At 37.0% G+C, this 20,378-nt stretch overlaps 1 protein-coding gene across 5 annotated transcripts in view; it reads right to left on the bottom strand.

The window, feature by feature from the left end:
- The window catches only part of MAP4K3 (mitogen-activated protein kinase kinase kinase kinase 3), a 117,750-nt gene that overhangs the window by 38,687 nt on the left and 58,685 nt on the right, over nt 1-20,378 (bottom strand). For all 5 annotated transcript variants that reach the window (XM_053458747.1, XM_053458751.1, XM_053458746.1 and 2 more), the window contains exons 6-12: nt 19,592-19,639; nt 14,939-14,981; nt 13,047-13,119; nt 11,703-11,834; nt 11,482-11,544; nt 11,297-11,378; nt 9,845-9,955 (exon numbers count right to left, since the gene is read on the bottom strand). In XM_053458747.1, the coding sequence (XP_053314722.1) occupies nt 9,845-9,955; nt 11,297-11,378; nt 11,482-11,544; nt 11,703-11,834; nt 13,047-13,119; nt 14,939-14,981; nt 19,592-19,639 (552 nt within the window). The remainder of the gene's footprint in view (nt 1-9,844; nt 9,956-11,296; nt 11,379-11,481; nt 11,545-11,702; nt 11,835-13,046; nt 13,120-14,938; nt 14,982-19,591; nt 19,640-20,378) is intronic.

The following is a 20,378-nucleotide window of genomic DNA, read 5'->3' as shown; positions in this document are numbered from 1 at the left end:
ATGATGATCTCCGTACCACAAAACCACGTTTAATAAGGTCTATACCTGGGCAATGAGATACAGTTGTGTGAAAAAGAAAGTACACTCTCCTTGAATGGTTTTACCTATCAGGACATAACAATCATCTGTTCCTTTGCAGATCTAAAAATTAGGTAAATATAACCTCAGAAGAACAACAACACATAAGATATTAAACTGTGTCATGATTTATTCAACAAAAATAGAGCCAAAATGGAGAAGCCATGTATAAAACTTGAAGTAATCGTTTTCTGTATGACTATCAGTCTCTCACATCGTTGTGGAGGAATTTTGGCCCACTCTTCTTTACTACATTGGTTCAGTTCACTAGGGTTATGTCATTTGTTGTTCATCTGAGGTTGTATTTACCTAATTTTTAGGAACAGATGATTGTCATGCCCTGATATGTAAAACCATAGAATTCAAGAGGGTGTACTTTCTTTATCACACGGCTGTAGCTCTAAGACAAAAAAAAAACAAAAAACACAGAGTTCCCTGTCTTGTCAGCAAATAAAAAGAAAAAGATTACTAGTCGCATCAAAATATAATATAAATCTAAAAAGCCTTTTATGTTTTCTGCATGGTGTTTCCAAGGATTTTTAGGAAAACTACAAGGATTTTCTTAGAGAACATACTTTAGAAAAAGCAGACACTGCAGGGGTTTGATTACTATTGGAAAACATTCAGAGTGTACTGGGATATCATTATTTCCAGTAACTCTAATCCAAAGATATACTCTCCTGTCGAGCTAGAGGAATAACAAATCCCTACCCATAGACAAAGCAGCACTCAGCGACAGGAAGTGTTTGGACTGTTCCTTCTTTCAAAGGTCAAATATCTGTTATACTTAAATGAGAGGTCTTCTGCCTTTATTACCATCAGTACCCCTTTGCCCATTAAAAAATGGCCTAGTAAAAATTCTAGCTCAGAAAATTTGTTTTAACACAATAAATCATCTGCCATAACCTCAAAGCAAAACATTGGTTAATCATTTTATAGATCTATGAAATATGTGAGGCTTTATTGACTTGTGTATCAGTCATCGCATTAATTTTCACAAAACATTGCAATACTCTGCTGCAAATTGTTGTGCAGTCCCACATTTATACATCTCTGCAAATGGGTTCATATGTTTTTGTATTATTAGTATCAAATTAAGTTTTGATTTTTTTTTTTAAACTGTTGTGCTGTTTTCAGACAGCTACATATTAGCCATCTGTATGTATTCCAGCTCAGTTACCTTAACAGAACCTATTTAGCAAACACCCTGACTTATCATAAAGCATGTCAAAAATATTATAATGGTTCAGTCTTAATCACCCACCAGGACAAAACCTCAATGGAAGAATGGACTTTATTAAGCCTGTCATAAGTAATCAGCTCACTTTTATATGGCAAAGTGAATCTAAAACACACCTTCAATCTGTTTCAGTGATTGGACTCCAGATTTCCTAACTCCTGACTCCAAATAGCTTTTGTTGTCATTAGCCTAGGCATTCACATACTTTTTCCAACCTGCACTGTGAATCTTTGAATGTTGTATTTAATGTGAGCAAGAACAATACACTAATTTGTGTGTTCTTGGTTAAACAGATTTTTGTTTCTGTTCATTATTGTAACTTACATGAAGATCATATTGTATTTTAAGACAAGTATATACATAAATGCTGGTCCAAAGGGTTCACTAGCTTTTTCTTGCCACTGTACACATAACATACAAAACTATTGTCTCATACATCTGTTCTCTTAATAAGCCTAAAGCAACCATAAAATTTGTTTGTGGTTTATTTGTTTGACTGAAAGATAATTTGTATTCCTTCGCTCCCAAGGCTACAAGCAAAAATAAACCTAGTTACATTTATCCTCAAACAACCTATACAAGTTCTTCCAAATTCCTTTTTCATGATATTTGAAAAGATAGATTACTTTTGCACAGACCTTGAGCTTATGAGAACAGCGGTAGTAGACTCAAGAACACAAGCTAAAAATAAACATAAAAATCTCAAACACAACCTTATTTCATGAACAATGGTGACTCCTCAAGCATTCGATGAAGGTGATTGAGTTTTCCAAAGCTATATGCTCAAAGACTGCACGTTGTTATAATATTCCGCTATACAATACAGCTTGACAGCTGGGTATGTCTGTGTTATTTGTAAAACCACTTCTAGAAAACAGGGTTTGAAATGAAATAATGATATATATGCGATAAAAGTGGGCAAGAATGACAAGGTGGCGTTGTATGAAATGACAGATTAATATCAAACTGCTTGCTTGAAAACAGATTTATAAAAGAAATGATACCGCTGACTGTGCCATTTTCCACAAACAAAACATTGTATTAGAAGGCTGGCTTCTGGGTTTAATCAGTAGATGTAAGATCAGGCTATGTCTTCATCAAAATGATTGTTTTATATCCACCACATCATACTTATACTTGTAGAGCTCAATGACTACATCTCGGCACTTATATTAAAGCCGATAACAGACTACAAGGAGAAAAAGAAGTGTCTGTTAATGCCTAGAGGCTCAAGAGGGTGATGGGTCTACCATACATGATAGAGCCCTATAAACTACTACCGATACACATCAAAGTTCAGAATATTTAACATCACCAAGAAAGAAAAACAAACATTCTAGTATTTGAAGGTATGCATACAAAGCAATTTTAAGTATGGATTTGTTAAAAAACAAATATATATATATATATATATATATATATATATATATATATATATATATGTGTGTAGTAACGATTCTAATGGATTCTAGTTTATCATAATTATCTGCTCTGCCTACTGGGAGACAGGGCATCTTGCAGGACAAAGTAGAAGTAAACAAAGCATGCATGCCTTGAGTAATAAGACTGGTTTTCTTAGATGCATCTACTCTGGCAGTAATACACACGAGGTGCTCTTTCATACATAAAGAGCTTACAGCATAGAGAATGTAGGGTTCAGGATAATTATTTTTAATTATTGATTTATATAGCACTGTTATATTTCATAGCACTGTACAATGAGTAAACAGGACATAACAAGTAGTACATAACATAACAATTTAGACTTACAGAAACAAAAGGTCAGGAGAAGGAACACATAGCAGCAAACTAGGTTTAAAAACCAGGGTTTAAAAAAGGAACATTACCTTCACCGTTTGTGCACGTCATAGCTAAGGTCAGATTCATGATTATGTTTCATTATGTATGTCTTACATACTGTACTATTTTGATGTTAACGGATGTTAACGTGTTATACAAACAAACTTAAAAATCATATTGTCTGGAAGCTAATCTTTGCTATTACAAAAAATTGAAGATGAAGATATTTTGTCATTTCCAATGCAAAGAAAGAAGGGTATGTGACTTTAAGGTTTTACATAACCAAAAGCGGAGCCGGTGTGCTGCAGCTTCTCCTAAAGATAAGCAATTATATTTATTGTCCCCATACATGTCAAAGAACGCATTTACAAATACAAGGTACTTTAATAGGCATTCTTTATTGGTGGGGCTGTATAATAAGTTTAAGTATTAGCTCAACAGTTACTTTAAGCGGCAGCGGGTCTTTAGATACAAAGTTTCTACATCTGACTTGAAGCTTCCAAGTGAAGGCATTAATGCCAGTATTCTAAAGCACTGGCTTACCGTTACTTATCTGGATCAATGCAAATAGGCAACATGGATAAACATTCATAAAACGCACAAAAAACACTAAAGAGGGGGTATTTTACTTTCACAGGGGTATCATGGGCAAACAATAATTCTTGTTTTACAATGTTTGCAAGGATGCAGACACTATAATTACAGCACTTTTAAACACTAGGATGATCCTATAAGGAACACCTTGTCTCAGCTGCTGGCTTTATACGCATTTAGCAGGGTAAACAAAGCGTTAAGCTATAAGTGAAGCTATACTCCACGGATATACTACTTGTAAAGTAGGAGATTTTACATCCTTACACATAGCTTTAGCGTCTCTTTAGGATCTGATAATTGGGGGTATGTGTGCATTAACAACGTGCGGATCACTTTATCATGATGAATTGTCTGAACAGGCATTTATATCTACATGCCCAAGAGTTTTCTACCAATGTAAAAAAAAAAAAATATATATATATATATATATATATATATATATATATAATTTGCTTTATAATAAAATCTGGATTTCTTTTTTTTACTGGGGCTGTACTTTAAAAGATTAATTTATGATCTTGGTGTTCATGATTATTATATAGAGAGCGATAAGATGGCGTTTATTGTGTTGGAAGGACTATGCGATAATCTCTGAACACGTGGAACTGCACACCGGAGTTTTGGTCGCTGTGATAGTTAAATTATTGAGCGGTAAAAAATGATGCAGTTTGCCTTTGCAGGTTATCAAAGAGCATGGAGCTGTATGTAGCTGAGCGGCTCCCGTATTTACAACGCCGTCTCTATAGACAATGCCAGTTCCTGTGGTTAGACACACAGACGAAGGGATATTGAAGACCTCTATAAATAGCTGCGATCCTTAAGGTGATGAGCGATAATATTGATGACCTTTGTCTCTAAGAGCTCAGACTTACCCAAACCACCACTGTGAAGAAGTCTATTAGGGTGCCAATAAAAACGTTCTATACCTCCTTTGTTCTGAGAGCGCGTCTTAATTCTATGCTATATGCCTTATTCCTGCTCACGTGATGGGTTTTGTTACATAAACTATGAAATAGGGGTACACAATATTACAGACCAAAACAAGAGATGTAAATTTTTCTGCAGAAAAGGAACCGAACGAGTCCTTTATCACAACGGGAGAGTGCTTGCTTAATGCTAACTCTTGATTATGGTGTCGGCAAGCAATTAGGATGAGCTCATAATTATGTCCCGTGGTATGAATCATTGCCTGTATACAACATTTCTTCTCAAATTAGCTGTCTGAGTCACCCGATATCACCAGTGCTAAGGTAGAAGAGTTATGTCCAAGATGGCTTTTCCTAACCGAGAGAAGCAATTGTACAGAAACCGGCATACATAATGAAAAGACGATGACGGCTTTTTCCCGTAACACAATGTTATTCTTACCCACACTCTGACACGCTGTGTGTCTCCGCATGCTAACAACAAACACAGCACACATGCTTCGGCTAATCCCAGGCGAGGACATATGTTTTTAGCTAATAACCACCCTTTCACGGCTTACCGTCCACATACAAGCACGCACACGCATTGCATTCCAGACATGCATAATGCGAAATCTTAATTCTTCCGAGGCTGGCTTTTCATTCCCTTTGGTTTGCATCTCTTGCATAAGCGTGCAATTTCACACTACACCTCCTCAGGGCATAACAAGGCGATCGTTTCAAACACATCACAAAAAAAAGTCTGAACTACTGCCATAAGATAAATTTATCCCACAATTCTGGCCGTCATAACAGAAAGTGTGGATTTCCTTCCAAGAATTTATTAAAACATACCTTTAAGGGTTTTATGCCAAAAATATGACATTCAAGGATATCTTTAAGTACATTTGAAACAGACCCTTAGGAGCCTCTAGGCAAAGGGCCTTAGAACTGCATCCATTTTATAGACTTTCAGTTTTACTTACCTCCTACCAGCGCCGGAGTGGGGAAGAAGACTGGCTCTAGCACTTTAAGACCAGCAGACACTAAATGATCTACACTCAGAGTGTGGCCGTAGGTATTCAGTCGGTGGCCATACATTGAAGGACCAGTAAAGGCAAGTGTGCGGCTCGGCCATTTTTTGCCCAGTTCTCCAGATGATCAGTCTAGGCCGTCTCCTGTCCATCTTGTCTGTTCTTGGTGAGCATCTCATACTTCTTTTCTATGTCTTTACTTTAAAATCAACCTGGCATATTCTGACTCTGACCATATAAAAATAATTTAACTCTCAACAACAAGTTTTTACAGCATTAATACAAATGAGGAAGCTGAGAATAAAAAGGAGATTTCTCACGGGTTCCGGTTTTCGTCCATTTTGTTAAGGTCTGGCCATTTTGTACTCAACTCGGAGTGATAATCGTTGCTATTTAATCTTCTACTAGAATATGTCAAGTGAAATACATAGAAGTTCATTCTTGTAGTAACTTCTATATGCTCTAGTGTAATAACAAATAATGAATAAAGTTAATCCATAGCTCTTAAAGTAAAGCAATACTTCAATGCTTAAAAAGCTGTGTCCCCTTTAAATTACTGAACTCTCACTATTGCAAATACATATAGGTATTCGGCATGATCCCTACTTATGCATTTTTGCCGCCAAGATCCTAGGTTGGCAGGAAATGTATTTGGCCGAACATGAGTGCTATACTCACCAAGGGAAAGCTCCAGTGCTGGCCCAAAGTAGTCAAACGTGGACCACAGAGGGGATGGTTTGCTGTAACGTGTCCTGAAAGTACATACTTTTTTTTTTCTTTATGGGTTGAAGAATGCATATTAAGGTAGTTACAAAGTTCTTTAATATGCATAATTCAATAGAGAAGCTTCATGGGATAAAATTATGATGGCGATATACTTCCTGTTAGAAGAATTCTACTGCAACCATAAATACCGAGCTTATGTTTAATGGGTTTCTTCACAACCAGCTTTAGAATGCTATTTTCGTCACTGTGTTTTACTGCTTTGCACTATATAAAAACATATAGTAATTTTTGGGACACCTAAAATACATGGTTGCAATTTCCCTTCTAAGTATACTTTGGATATCTGCTGTGAAAAAATATTTTACCCCTTCCCAAATTCTTCTATTTTTTGTTTATTTGTCACATTTAAATGTTTCAGATCTTCCAACTAATTTTAATAGAAGACAAAGATAACGTGAGTAAACATAAAATGCAGTTTTTAAATGATAATTTCATTTGTTGAAGGGAGTCCACCTATATATCATATCACCTATGTAATGTCCTCCCTAAAGCCTAATAACTGGTTGTGCCACCCTTGGCAGCAACAACTCCAATCAAATATCTGTGATGACTGGCAATGAGTCCTTTACATCACTGTGGAGGAATTTTGACAGAATTACTATTATTTATTGTTTTATATAGTGCCATCATATACCATAGCACTGTACGGTGGGATTGTTGTAACTTTGGGGGGTTTTTGAGCATGAAATGCCTTTTTAAGTTTAAAGTCAGGACTTTGACTAGGTCACTCCATAACCTTCATTTTATTTCTTTTGAGCTGTTCAGAGGTGGACTTGCTTTTAATATGAAAGAAGAAATCGGAAAGGGTTAGATTTCACAGCACTGTAAGAATATTTAGGCATTAATGAACATAGCACTAAAATACTGTGAGCCACTGTATGTGTACACCCCCTTACACCTGCCTGAAAACAAAGGGCTTTATTCACTAAAGGGGAAGCTGATAGGAGAGTTTGCAGCGGAGTTGTAGAACATGTAAGGTTTTTCAATGGATAAGAAAACCCTACCCCGTCGGAAGTCACACGAGCGGTCAATGCCTGCATACGGAAGGATTAAAAGAAATACTAAACATCCCGTGAATTAAATTATAACTAAAGTGCAAATATGGCTGAACAGGCAGCACTAAGTACGTATCTAAAAAGTCTATATTGAAGGATTTTTTTAGAGAGAGAGCAGCCAGAGGCAGATTAACGTATTGGGCAATGGGACTCTCCAGTGAGCTGGTTGGTAGATTCCGTGTGACCGCTCTAATTTGTATGGCGGTCTGTGCTTTTGGCATTAAAGGAATAAAACACTAAATTCATGTTACACGTTGAAAACAAGGTAAATTTAAGCCCCAGCAACCAGTGATGTGATCAATTTTAGAAGGTGAAAATGAGGTTATTGTTTTAAGGAAGAACAAATTTACAGTAATACAGACTAAAACTAGTTGCTTTTCTACGCTCAACTTTTTCCAGGAAAACAACATCAAAATGAGTTAGATTGCAATAAAAACGTTAGTAATTCACATAAGCAATGTAAGCGGGTACAAGACTTTTTTCTAGCCCAAGATGAGATGAGCAAAGACGGCACGTTTGTCCTGTCTAGAAGCTGGAAGCCCAGTAAATGCAATGTTACATGGTCTGAGCTATTGCAGGGTTTTAGGAAGCTGGCACACTATGGTTAGGTGATACACGCAGCTTGCGCGGAACAACAAGTGTACCTTTGGACGGGCTGCAAAACGGGGGGCCCGACGCACAGGAGGAGATGCAGGAGAAAAAATCCCCCAAAACTTAAACTATTTGGGAAAAAATTGACCAACGTACACAAAAAAAATAAAAGGAGGAGAATCAGATACATGAATTTGAAGAATTATTTTCTCTGCCTCCAAATTAAACAAAATTTAAATGTACAATTTTTGACTTGAATACAGTTTATGCAGAGAAAAAAAACCATGAAATAATTTTAAATATTATAAGAACAATATATTCACTCTTTGCCAGTGAAAAGAAAATATTCATAGAAATAAAGGAAAGATAGCATCATCATTGAATAAAGAAAATATGGAGAACTTAGAATTAATATAAATGAATGAGAGTTTAAAATGGTAAATAAATACAAAAAAATATTTCAAACTAAACAAGGGATCAATTAATACATAGCACGTTTTCTATGGAATGTTTTTTTTTTTTTTTTACATTTTACCACCTACGTGCCCATTTTTAGTGAGATAGCCTGGATTTTCAGACACTGTACTAGAGCCCAGCTTTTTAGCTGAAAATATACATGCTGAGCGCTGCAATATAATGTCATATTACAGTTATGCCTCAATACATCACAAGCAGTGGTGTATCAAGCTCCCCCAGTGGCATCCACCTCCGTGGTTGATGTCTCCTCATCCAGGATATGTCACTGATCAGAAGGTGGCTGAACGTGCAACGTAAGTTTATGGTTCTGCATCAAGCCTCTAAGCTAACTACACTTCTGTACAGCCGCTAATGAATGTGCCCCACTTCTGGAACCTGAAATATTTGGGTATATGCCGAAATAAAGCTGGGGGGGGTGCAAAAAGTAATTGACATGTCTGTTGCATGGGGAATTAGAAGCATCCAATCTCCTCTTTAACGCCATAATAATGCAACAGGTTAGACCAAAGATAAGGGGTTTCACTGATGGGGACACAGAGCTGCCACCATGATAAAATTTATTCCCATTACAATAATCATACAAAGGCTATTGATGCATACCCTCTACTTACACTAAGTGGAATATTGACTCTCCAGTAATAATAATAATATAAAAGATAAAAGCTGAATCAATGGAGCCCATGTATTATTGTATAGCTTCTTGCCAATCTTAAAAGCTCTGTAGGTCCTGAGACCAAGGTCTTGGAATACTAATGCTTTCTGTGATACATTTTCCTAAATAAGTCATCCTTTACCATATCAGCAAAGGTTACTTACTTCACTGTTCTCTGTAGACAGACCACACGGATTCATTCATTGCTTAAGGGTTTAAGTGAAATAAGGCTGTGGTACTGCGTTAACCATTTATGTACTTGAGCATATATATATACGGTATATATATATATCATTCTTGTCCACTGTGGGGACAAAATGGCAAACAAGAATGGGTTGGAGATACCAGGCTAACATACCATATTCCTGCATCTGAAGACGAGTGAATCAGATCCTCTGTTATTTCAGTCTATAGCAGGATGGAATTTATTTTTGGAAGAAATGATTACTGAGTCATTTGCCAAGCTCAGTGTTTAGTGTGTTACGTGACCTTCTGTATTTAGTCCAGCTGAATCCACCCACATACAATTATTGTAAATACATATTAGAGCTATGAACAATCAAGAAGTACCATTTTAACTGAATTCTAAAGATGCTAGTGGCCATTACATCATCGCTACCAGGTGTCCTTACCTCAGGGTCATCCTCATCAAAGTCATGGAAAGTAGAGTGGTCAGGATTGTTCACCTTATCCAACAACTCGATAGCGAGAGTGCGATTTAACGGCTGGGTAACAAAAGGATGCTGCAAAAGGTAAGAGAAGAGCGTTCCGTCAGTACGGTCGATGGAAAAGTTATTTCTGTATTACAAAGTCATTGCTACACTTAAAAGAAATTGCTATCAATTCAAGAACAGGAGAGTAGTGTGTAGCAGTGTGCAGAACCTTGTGGCTCTTTAGGGGTTAAGGGCTACTTTGCACAGGTTGAGTACAGATTAGTTTAGAGCCCCATTAGAGATGGAGGTTAGGAGACCTAAGTGTGCCACAGCTATATGATGTTACATTACCATAACAGGGTTTGAGGCTAATGTGTCGCTTTCTGTTAAAGTATTATTAATTGTATATTTTGGCTTTGAACTTGACTCCATAAAGCGTTTCATTTAGTCCTCTAACTCATAATTTCCTAACTCATTTGCCTAAAAAAGAAAATTTGCCTCTTAGTAGACATGGAGAGGTTCTTGAAACAAACATTTGGATACTTAAAGGCAAAATCACATCACAAAATCAGCATGTATTAATAGTGAGGGACACGTATGTAGAAAATGTCCCATGTATATGCCAACAGTTAATTCTCATTATGTGGTATGCACTGTATATAGAAGAAAAAGCATTTCACTCAACATACAGTATATTATTACACCTAGGTAAATGAAACTAACCTCCACAAACATGCAATTTCATCTTTAGGACTAAATGTAAGAATGAAAAACTTCGGAATAAACCCACAGTATGGACTGCAGCGAAACTTTGTGTCAAAAGCACACGTTACACAATATGTGTGATCAGGAATGAACGGGCGAATGACCTTCACTAGTATGATATATGTGTGCATTAAACATGTTTCCTGATTTTCTTATTAAAGGAATTTGGGTCTTTTGGGTCCTTTTCCCCCAAACTCTTTTATTGACAGAATTCTAGCACTTCTCCTCTGCCTGCTGAGCATAGCTGTGTGAGATACACCGCAGAGCTGCTCATCCAAGCCTGACAGAATACCGCGTCACTGGCCTGGACGGCTGCTAAAGCAGGTATATCCTGAGCCCTGCCCTTCGTGGAGACTCTGGTCCCAAAACCTGTTCATTCACACACCGTATTCTTCATGCATGCACGGTAGTAGTGACTACCAGGATGTAGACTGTAGTTGCTGGTAAGTTTAGCAAGTGGTTCATTACGTATTGATTCTAAATAGAATCCAAAAAGAGTCTTTTAACGGGACCTGGTATGAATGAGGAAAAAATATTATATCGCAAAACATATGCAAAATTCAGGGGAAGGCAGGAAATCTCCTGCATGGTGGCCCAACCGCCCAGGAACTAACAAAAGGACACACAAGCAAATCCCTTAACAAATAACACACATTGATACATTACCTGTAACAATTTTTCTGCTGTGGGCCTTTTCTTGGGATTTTTTGTGAGGGCCATTTTGACAAAATGATGGAAACTATTTGACCTTCAATGAAAAATGGAGAAAAACAAAAGTGAACAGCGCTATAAATGGAAGTAAAAAATCATGAGCAAAGCCACGCCACCAAATGAAGGGCAAAGCCACTTACCATTTCATTTTGTCTTTTAACTTTGGAGGCTGGAAGTTACTTTTAGTCATTAGAAACAATGCCCTAAAAACAAAAACAAAACATTGAAATTGACCAAGGAAGTGAAAATCCACTCAATGCGAATATTAGATTCAAAATATTTGTTTACTAATGATATAGGGATGATGAGAATACTTTTACTGTAAATATAATCACCATTGCATCTTCAGACCGCCATTTACCTCATTGGATGCAGGTCAAACATCGGAGGCTGGAGTTCAGCAAGCTCTATGGCTGTTATTCCGACGGCCCAAATGTCACATAACTGGTTGTACCCCCCCTTTCTTTCAACGGCAGCTACTTCAGGAGCCATCCTAAACATGGAAACATGTACTTATTACACATGGCACATGGTAGGATAAGCCCATGGGAAAGGAACACAGTAACAGCACTGCTACGTTGGTTAGACCAAACAACATGAGAAGTTTCATGAGAGGAGTCTCGGAGCCGTCACCGTGATGAATAAATTAATTCCCATTAAAATAAACATAAAAAGCCTTTCCTTTCATAGCCTTCACTTACACTAAGAGGGATATTGACTTGACAGTAATAAAAAAAATGAAAACTGAATCAATGGGGCCATAAATTATTGTACAGCGCCTACCCAACCTTGAATGTGGTGTAGGTCCTGAGACCAAGGTCCCCAAGCTCCAGATACTGTATCACCGAGGGGAGAAAGGATCATACGAAACAGATCCTGGGATACTAATGCCTTCTAGGATACTTTTTACTGAGTGTAGGCAAGTTACCCCTTAACTAAAGATACAGAGCAACCAGGGCATGTATCCCTATCTAATAACTACCTAGAACTTTAGCTGTTTTTTGTAAACTATCAAAGGGTTTATGTGCGATAAGGATGTGCCAACCCACCCACTAACTTTAAATTGTTAGAAACCTCAATCTGATTGCGTCATCTCAATGTATATAACCTTTTCCTGTAACAGCTAGAACTTTAAGGATTGCCTGTAATAAAAAAAACATCTAGTATAGATCTGCCCAGCTCTGTCACTGTACACCGCCTTTGCATCAATCAGTATTTCTTCTCGTGTTCTCGCACTCTACTTTATCTTACAAAATAATTTTGATTAGTATAATGGGAAAAGACTCAAATTCAGACTTAGTATTTCCATTTATATTTTAAGCTCTACCGCTATAAGGGAGTTCAGCTTTGGCTTTTTCTCCACCATACACCCTTTTTAGGGCATAAATGATGGCTTTTTATGGCTTGAATCCAGCAGCCAGAAGAGACAGATTAAGAGATCAAGCCCCCACCCCTTAGAAATCTAACGCATTGTAATAAACTGATCTTAACTACTTAAAATGTAAAAATAGCCAAATTGCGTCTTGTTTCATTTGCATCATTTACGGCACTAGGGGTTCAGCTAGGGGGGTACATGGGACAATAAATTCCAGCCTGCTGCCATCATACATCTAACCCATGTCTCAAACCTTGAGTCTTAAAAAAACAGTATTTTAAACAAGAACAATACATCTCCAGTGTATAAATAAATAAGACAACACGTTACCAGTATGGCGTTCCAATGAAAGACTTCCTTTTTGCAATTGTTGCTGTAATCTGCGCAGACACTCCAAAGTCAGCTATTCAAAATACGTATATTTTAGCATTGAAATCATATGCACATGTAATAAAAGCATAAATCGCTGTGTATATTAGTGTGCAGTAACTTAAACTGTAACATCGGACCCCTACATTCTGAACATTTTTCTACAGCGAGTAAAGAGTTTTTACCATCATGAAAAATCTTATATGATGTCATGGAGCATGATCTATTGACTCGAGTAAGTGGATCCATAAATAAAACCATGGCTTTCATGTTTTGTGCTGGTAATTACCTCTCTCCCTTCCGTTCCGTACAATCCTCAGTATGGCCTTAGCACACACATGGAACATCAAACCCAAGGATGTATCATTAACAAATCCAGCACTCTTACACCTTTCCTTGTACGTTATTATCGATTGCTAGTGCTAATAAACTGTGAAAGCATCAATTTCCTGCTGTGCTACAACTATAACGTGTTTTAATACCATCGATTTAACTCCTGATGGCTTAAATAGTCTTTAAGTAACAATAAAAAATATCAGTAATAAAAAGACTACAGTGATCAGAAGTCAAAACAAATAGAGAATTCTGGTTCTTATGATGGTTTATAAACTAGAATATGTATAAGCGTCTGAATGGGGTCCTGAAATGCCACAGTTTGTATTATCCCTATATAAATAAATGTAATTTAATCTCCAATTCATACTGAAAACAAGTGGAGATCTCAGGGTAATCGTACTTTTCGGCCCAATAATAAAATGGATGGCTAATCGAACTAAGGATATACCTTTTTTAAGCTGATATTAATAAAGGGTGCCGCTTGCTTTTATATGTGACAATGAATATTACTTTACTTGAATTTTCGTTTTTTTGGTCTTAAAACGTGCACAGGCTGACGTGAGCAAGAACACTGCGTGGATAATTAGCAGTTTGAAACATCTGGGCTCTCAATGAACATGATCATTAGAAGAAAAAAAAAAGGGGAGAATTTAACAATTCAGAAAAAGCTTGCGTCTTCAGTTGCTAAATAAACCCTGGATCTAAAATGGATGTTATTTCTGCAACTTAACCACCGAACATGTCTACACACAAACACGTGCATTCTTCTCACGGTCTCTACGGATAAATGGCGCAGCTGTAGGTCTCTATAGGTCCGTGTGCCCGCATCTAACACTAACACTCGACTTCACTATACAAAAACTATGTATGCTCAAGAATGAAATAAACATACTATGGATTTCAGTAGCTTGCCTAAGATGTTCTGTTAATATCGGATTGAAGGTGCAGTTCCACTAAGACTTCTTCATTTTATACTTTTATAATTAAATGCAGCATTAGAGAATTAATTCCAAGAATTGTTAAATGGCCAAAGTTTTGCCTAATTCATAATTTGACACTTAATTGTCATGTTTATTTACATATACTGTATCTTAGCTGACATTTATTTTACAATAGGTATATTTTGTGATCTATTAATATCACCTTTATGAATGGCAACAGAGCAACTTTAAGACAATGTACTTGCATTGTGACAAACCATTTTTATGGGACTGCCTTGGACTAGAGTACTAAAGTAAGATGTGACGAGGTGCAAGATCTGAAGACTTCAATAATGGAAACAAAAAAGGTGCCTGCAATGGGTCGCTGTCACATTGCGATACAATTCACCATTTTATGCTGTTTATTTACACATTATCAGAACTTTCAGAGCTACAGATCACTGAAATCACCCATAGGTCCCAAACATTCTGAGCTCCTAGAAAAGGGCAACATCAGGCTAGGAAAGAGGAACAGATGGACCTGGGTCCGAAAGGCATAAAGGCAAAAGTATATTCTTTCTGCATGTAAACACTTACCCAGTTTCACGTGTCCATTATCTGTTAATAAAATGTTTGCTCCCTGAAATGAAGAAGATAACATATTGGAATGAAACCGCCTTACAAGGTTTTTGAATGCCTTTGTTGAAACGTCATTAGACACAGACTCATTTCCCTTTAGAAGCTATTAATTGCTTTATATTGACATACATGGACCTCCCGTGATCTCATCTCCCAAGTACCAAGACACCCCATTTACACCTATTAATCATACATTTACAGGGAAACTGCTTTCGAGCTTAGTGCTCTCATTCTTTCACTTCCAATCCCATCCAAAAACCCATATCCTTCTTCTGCGTTCATTCAGCTCCACTGCACTTTCATCGCTTCTGTATGATGGCTCGGGATTAAAAATGCGTGAAGAAAAAATAAAAAACGTGTTTTTGCTAGAATATCAATCGTCTGTCAGCAGCAGCAGCCGGCGAGCAACTCTACTAATTAAACTTTGTCGAAGAACACAATATTTACTCTGCCTCACGAAAAGGCAATAATGATGTGGATTTGTGGCAAAGATTAAAAACCTGTCAAATGAAAAAGAGATCCGGGGTGCAAGGGAGCTGGTGCCGTGTATTAAACACATTGCTATTTGACATTGTTTAATTGAAAATACAGGATTTATTTGAACTTCTTCACTTGCCTTGCCTTTTGTTTGTTTTAGCAAGGGCAGTACAATTGATGAGCCAAAATAATTGCTGCCACTGATAGGATTTGCACTGCTCTGTATAAAATGATTTTCCAAACAGCACCACTTCTAACTATTTAAAAATAAAAACCATTATAAAAAGTTCTGCTAATCCATTTAACAATAGCCGAGGCCTTACGTTTCTTCAAATTACATCTCAAACTGCAGCTTCCTTCTAAGAGGAGACGTATAGAAATAGGCCAAGTGGTCATCCATGTCACAACCCACCACGGTGGCTTCTTGGTTCATTTTGCTGCCTTGACACCCTCACTATGCATTATGAACAGTCAATGAAGAACATTCACAAGAAGATACTTTTTCATGGACAACCCAAGTTAAATCAGTGAGGTTCCTTGAAAGCTCCTTTGGTGACATAACTTGTTGAGTAGGGTAATGGACAATGAAGCTGGTGAGTTGAAAGTTAATCTCTCCTCCAAAGTCACATATAAACACTTCCTGAATAAACGTAAGTGTAAGGAAAGTTCTAGTCACAAACGTATGAGGCATAATTAAAATGATGCTACCGAGAATATCTGACATCATCATTCCCGAAAAAATCATGATTTTATAGACTGTAAGCTGTCTATGGGGCAGGGATCTCCTCTACTAATGCATTCATACTTAATTTAACCCAATCAAAATGTCTGCAGACTAACTTAAATTAACTTAAATTAGATTAACTGTAAAGTGTCATACCTATTATCGGTCTATTAATAAAAACATACATATAATATTATATACACATATAAGATCAGGAAATCATTTGAAGCAATGGTTCTGGTGCATGCCCAGGTTGGCCTTTATTTTAGAAGGGATGGTATTGATAAAATGTTCCTTTTTTCTCTCCTGCTGCCTGCTTTACTTGCATCTAAATGGATTTCAGTTCATCAGATTTCCAGTAATTGTTTTTTGGTTCATTAATCTCACCAACCAGCTGCTAGAAACTTGTCTAAAGAAAAACAACAGTTTTGCATGAAGATGAGCATCAAGGGACACACCTCAGGAGGAGCATCTGATACCCGCACTCACACTAATACAACCAGAACCACCAATGCATACCCACATCTAAAAACGCAATGCTACTATACAAACAAACAGACTTATACACAACATGGTCAGAGACCAAAACTCTCACTCTACCATGCTTAGAGACTCACAGTAACCAACACAACACACCTAGGCACTCACACTAATATCCCCATCTGGACACTCAAATTAACACAAATGCACTAACATACACATACTCACCCCCTGACATACCTAGACACATATACTCATCCCGTGACATACATAGACACACATTCATACACACACACGCCAACATACCCAGACACTCACACCAACATTTTTTTCACATAAAGTTAGTGATCTGGATGAAGGGTATGCCATGTGTCATACAGACATCCTCGCTTCTGAAATGGCTGTTTAGTCGCGCAGCCCAGTCTTGAGGTCGAATGACCGGTTTACTTCTCCCAAGCAGTTTGCAATCACGCACATTACATTTGTATGTAAGCCACTCTTTTGTCTCTCCCTCATGAATGCATGGTGCGGGCTGATCAGGCATCTGGCCCAACTAGCCGGGTGTATATGCACGTTTAATGATAGATCAATGCTGTCAATCTTTGGTTATTTAAAATGCAAAGTTCCAGGATAAAAAAAATTGAGAAGGGCCGGGGAGATAAGCACTTTAAACTGGCAAAACATTCCAAGAATTAATCAGGGGAAATTTATATGCAGCGCAAAATTATAATCTATAAACTAGATATGCCAGAGTCCATCAAAATATACACTTAGACTTCATTGGTAGATGCTAACATCACTTGTTAACATTTTTTTTAATTTGTTTCTTTATTTTGAAGCTACAGCATTGCATCCTCTAGAATAGCTACTATATATATATATATATATATATATATATATATATATATGTGTCATATTTTTCTTAAATCTTGCCTTTTAACTATAGGTTGTGAATAATCCAAATGTGTGTAGACAGCAGGAACCTGACAAAAAGCCAGAATAAGTCCTTTACACTTGTTTGGGTTTTGGAGAATAGACTAGTTTTAAGTCTACGAAGTGACTGATTTCTAAAACTCGTAAAGGATAATCTTTTCTTTAAAGTCACAATTGTGGACACAGGCAACATGCAGTGAACATTCAAGTGAACAAGACCACTGCTCATGGACTAGATTAGATTGATGACTTCATAATATCACGGTTTCTTTTTTTCAACTGGTAATATATGTGAAAAATTTAATTAAATATGGATGTGTGCATATTATTCAAATATTAACATTATATTACTCCCTGTGATTTATAACGGAAGTGAAACACGAGCAGACATTGGACTCATTATAGAGGGTCAACAGTGGCAAGTTTCTCCAGCATGTGTCTGAATTGGCCCTGTAAAATGCATATCACTGATTTAACTATACATTATACAGGGCCAGCCAAGTTCTTCCTGCAGCAGAAACTGCTTTATGATATTTCGTGAACCAAGGCGTTGACTCTCTTCCAAACTCACAGTTACAATGACCTCTCTCTTTAGTAAATAAACCATTACTATAATCCCTGTGATCCTTCCAGAAAATGAGACCTAAATGTTCAGACTGCATCGGTAAGCAGCGGATTCAATCATGATAATTTACTGCAGTCCGCGACGTCCTTTAGTTTACATCTATGTGTTTTCAATAATGTATAAATACAACAGTGTACAAGGCGGCTCTTCTGCCTGCGAAATTGTTACTTGGCCCGAGGGCGAGAAGGCTTTGCGGCTTCAAATACTAATCAAATATCTGCGTCCTGTTCCAAGAAGCTAGACATTTTAATACATTGCTATATATGGGGAATGGAAATAAATGATTGTTTCTATTACAACAAGATTTATTACACCAGAAACAGGCTTGATGGATTCAAGACATTAATAGCCCTGTGTTTATTTGGCTTGGTTAAAGTATGTTCAACAGCACAATGGAAAGTATCTCCTTATTTCTGACATACAAAATATTCCCCTGCGAGTTCTAGCATAAAAAATGGAAATTACATAGAAACGTAGAATCTGACGGCAGATAAGAGCCATCTAGTGTGCCCATGTTTTCATGAGGTAAAGACTCAAATCGGCCATTGGTCTCGTTTTAGATTCAGGATAGCTTTATGTCTATATCATGCATGTTTAAATCCCCTCGCTGTATGAACCTCTATTAAAACACATGGAAATATATCTTTATAGGAAGAAAATAATGCTTTAATTATGAAATGCAGTCTTTCAGTTTTGGTTTTGTCCTTTCAGAGATGTGTCCATAAAAATAATAATTAAAAAGAATTTCAGAAAATGGAACAATCCCCCTAAGGCATACCTACGCATGCACTCAAAGTTATTGTTTTTACGAATGCCTTAGGCGGTGTGGGGATTCAAAACTAGCCCCACCCATTTCTGATACCACACCCCTTTTTAGAATGCTCCGCCCAATCCCACCCTACACTTATGTTAGCTTTTATTCATTTCATTTTTTCTCCCAGAGTGTGGGGTTGCTTATAGCTTTTTTGCTTGGGCATCCCCAATAAACGTGACCAGGTAATAACAGATTTAATAAAATTTGGCTTTAAAAGTATTTCATTTTATACATTCACGGTACATTTAAAATAAACTGATATTATTTGCAGTATCAGATATTGGTTAAAAATAAAAACAACAATGATGGCCTCAGATGGTTTTAGAAAGGTAAACATCACATATACACAATACAGAGTATATAAGTTATATCCATGCTTATATTTAAAATTCTTCCATTAATATTCATTATCAAACTCTCAACAGGTACAAGCTGTACTTTGTATATTGCACTAGGGTGACTTTCCCTGTGCACAGAGAGTATGTAATGAATGAAAGCAGGGGAGACGAGATGAAGAGATACATCTAGGGTGAAGAAAAAAAAAACGTTAAATCTTACCTTTATGTCCCTATGCATTTTCCCTTTATTATGCAAATAATACAGTCCCTGCAGCAAAATGGGAAAAAAGGTTCAAATATCAAAAAGGAAACCAGAACAAAAACAGCACAACAAACATCACAGGCAATCTGTAATGAGGACAAAATGGCAAATTATCAGTGTGTGCCACTACTGGGGAGGGTGTGATGTCTAAATAAATGTCTATTTTATCCACATGGCTTTTCTCATATTTAACCTATTTACGTACTGATGAGTACTGATAATACCTAAAAGCTAGTAGGAAATGTACTGAAAAAAATGCCTCTCTCGGGACTGAAGACATACTGCATTCTGTTTATGTACCATTTAACTTTTTATTTTTAGGGTTATTTATATTTGAACAAATATATATTGCCCCGTGACTCCACTAGATATGATGTGTGCCAAGAGTCCCTTCTGTCTGTTTTCAAGAGGGACAGTCCCTCTCTCATTTACCAATTTCCTTTTTTTTCTTTTGGAATGTTTGTTGGGTATTCTACAACCCTGATTCATAAATGAAACTGTATAAACGAAACACATCCTTCTAGTTCTAAAAGCTTCAATCAATTATAACAATTTCTATTAGGTCACAAAGTGACATAATACATCTCAGTTTAACCCCGCCCTACTAGTCACACCTCTGACCATGCCCTTCTTTGTCCATTTAAAATATCGGGAAGGTACACAAGCCACACAGATTGAAGACACCTGGTTTAAAACATAAATCCTTCCGTGATTCTGCTTCTACTGCTGTACAAGAAGTCAGGCA

This window comes from Spea bombifrons, chromosome 3 (genome assembly GCF_027358695.1).
Source record: "Spea bombifrons isolate aSpeBom1 chromosome 3, aSpeBom1.2.pri, whole genome shotgun sequence".
Taxonomy (NCBI): Eukaryota; Metazoa; Chordata; class Amphibia; order Anura; family Pelobatidae; genus Spea; species Spea bombifrons.
This window is presented reverse-complemented; position numbering and strand designations above follow the sequence as displayed.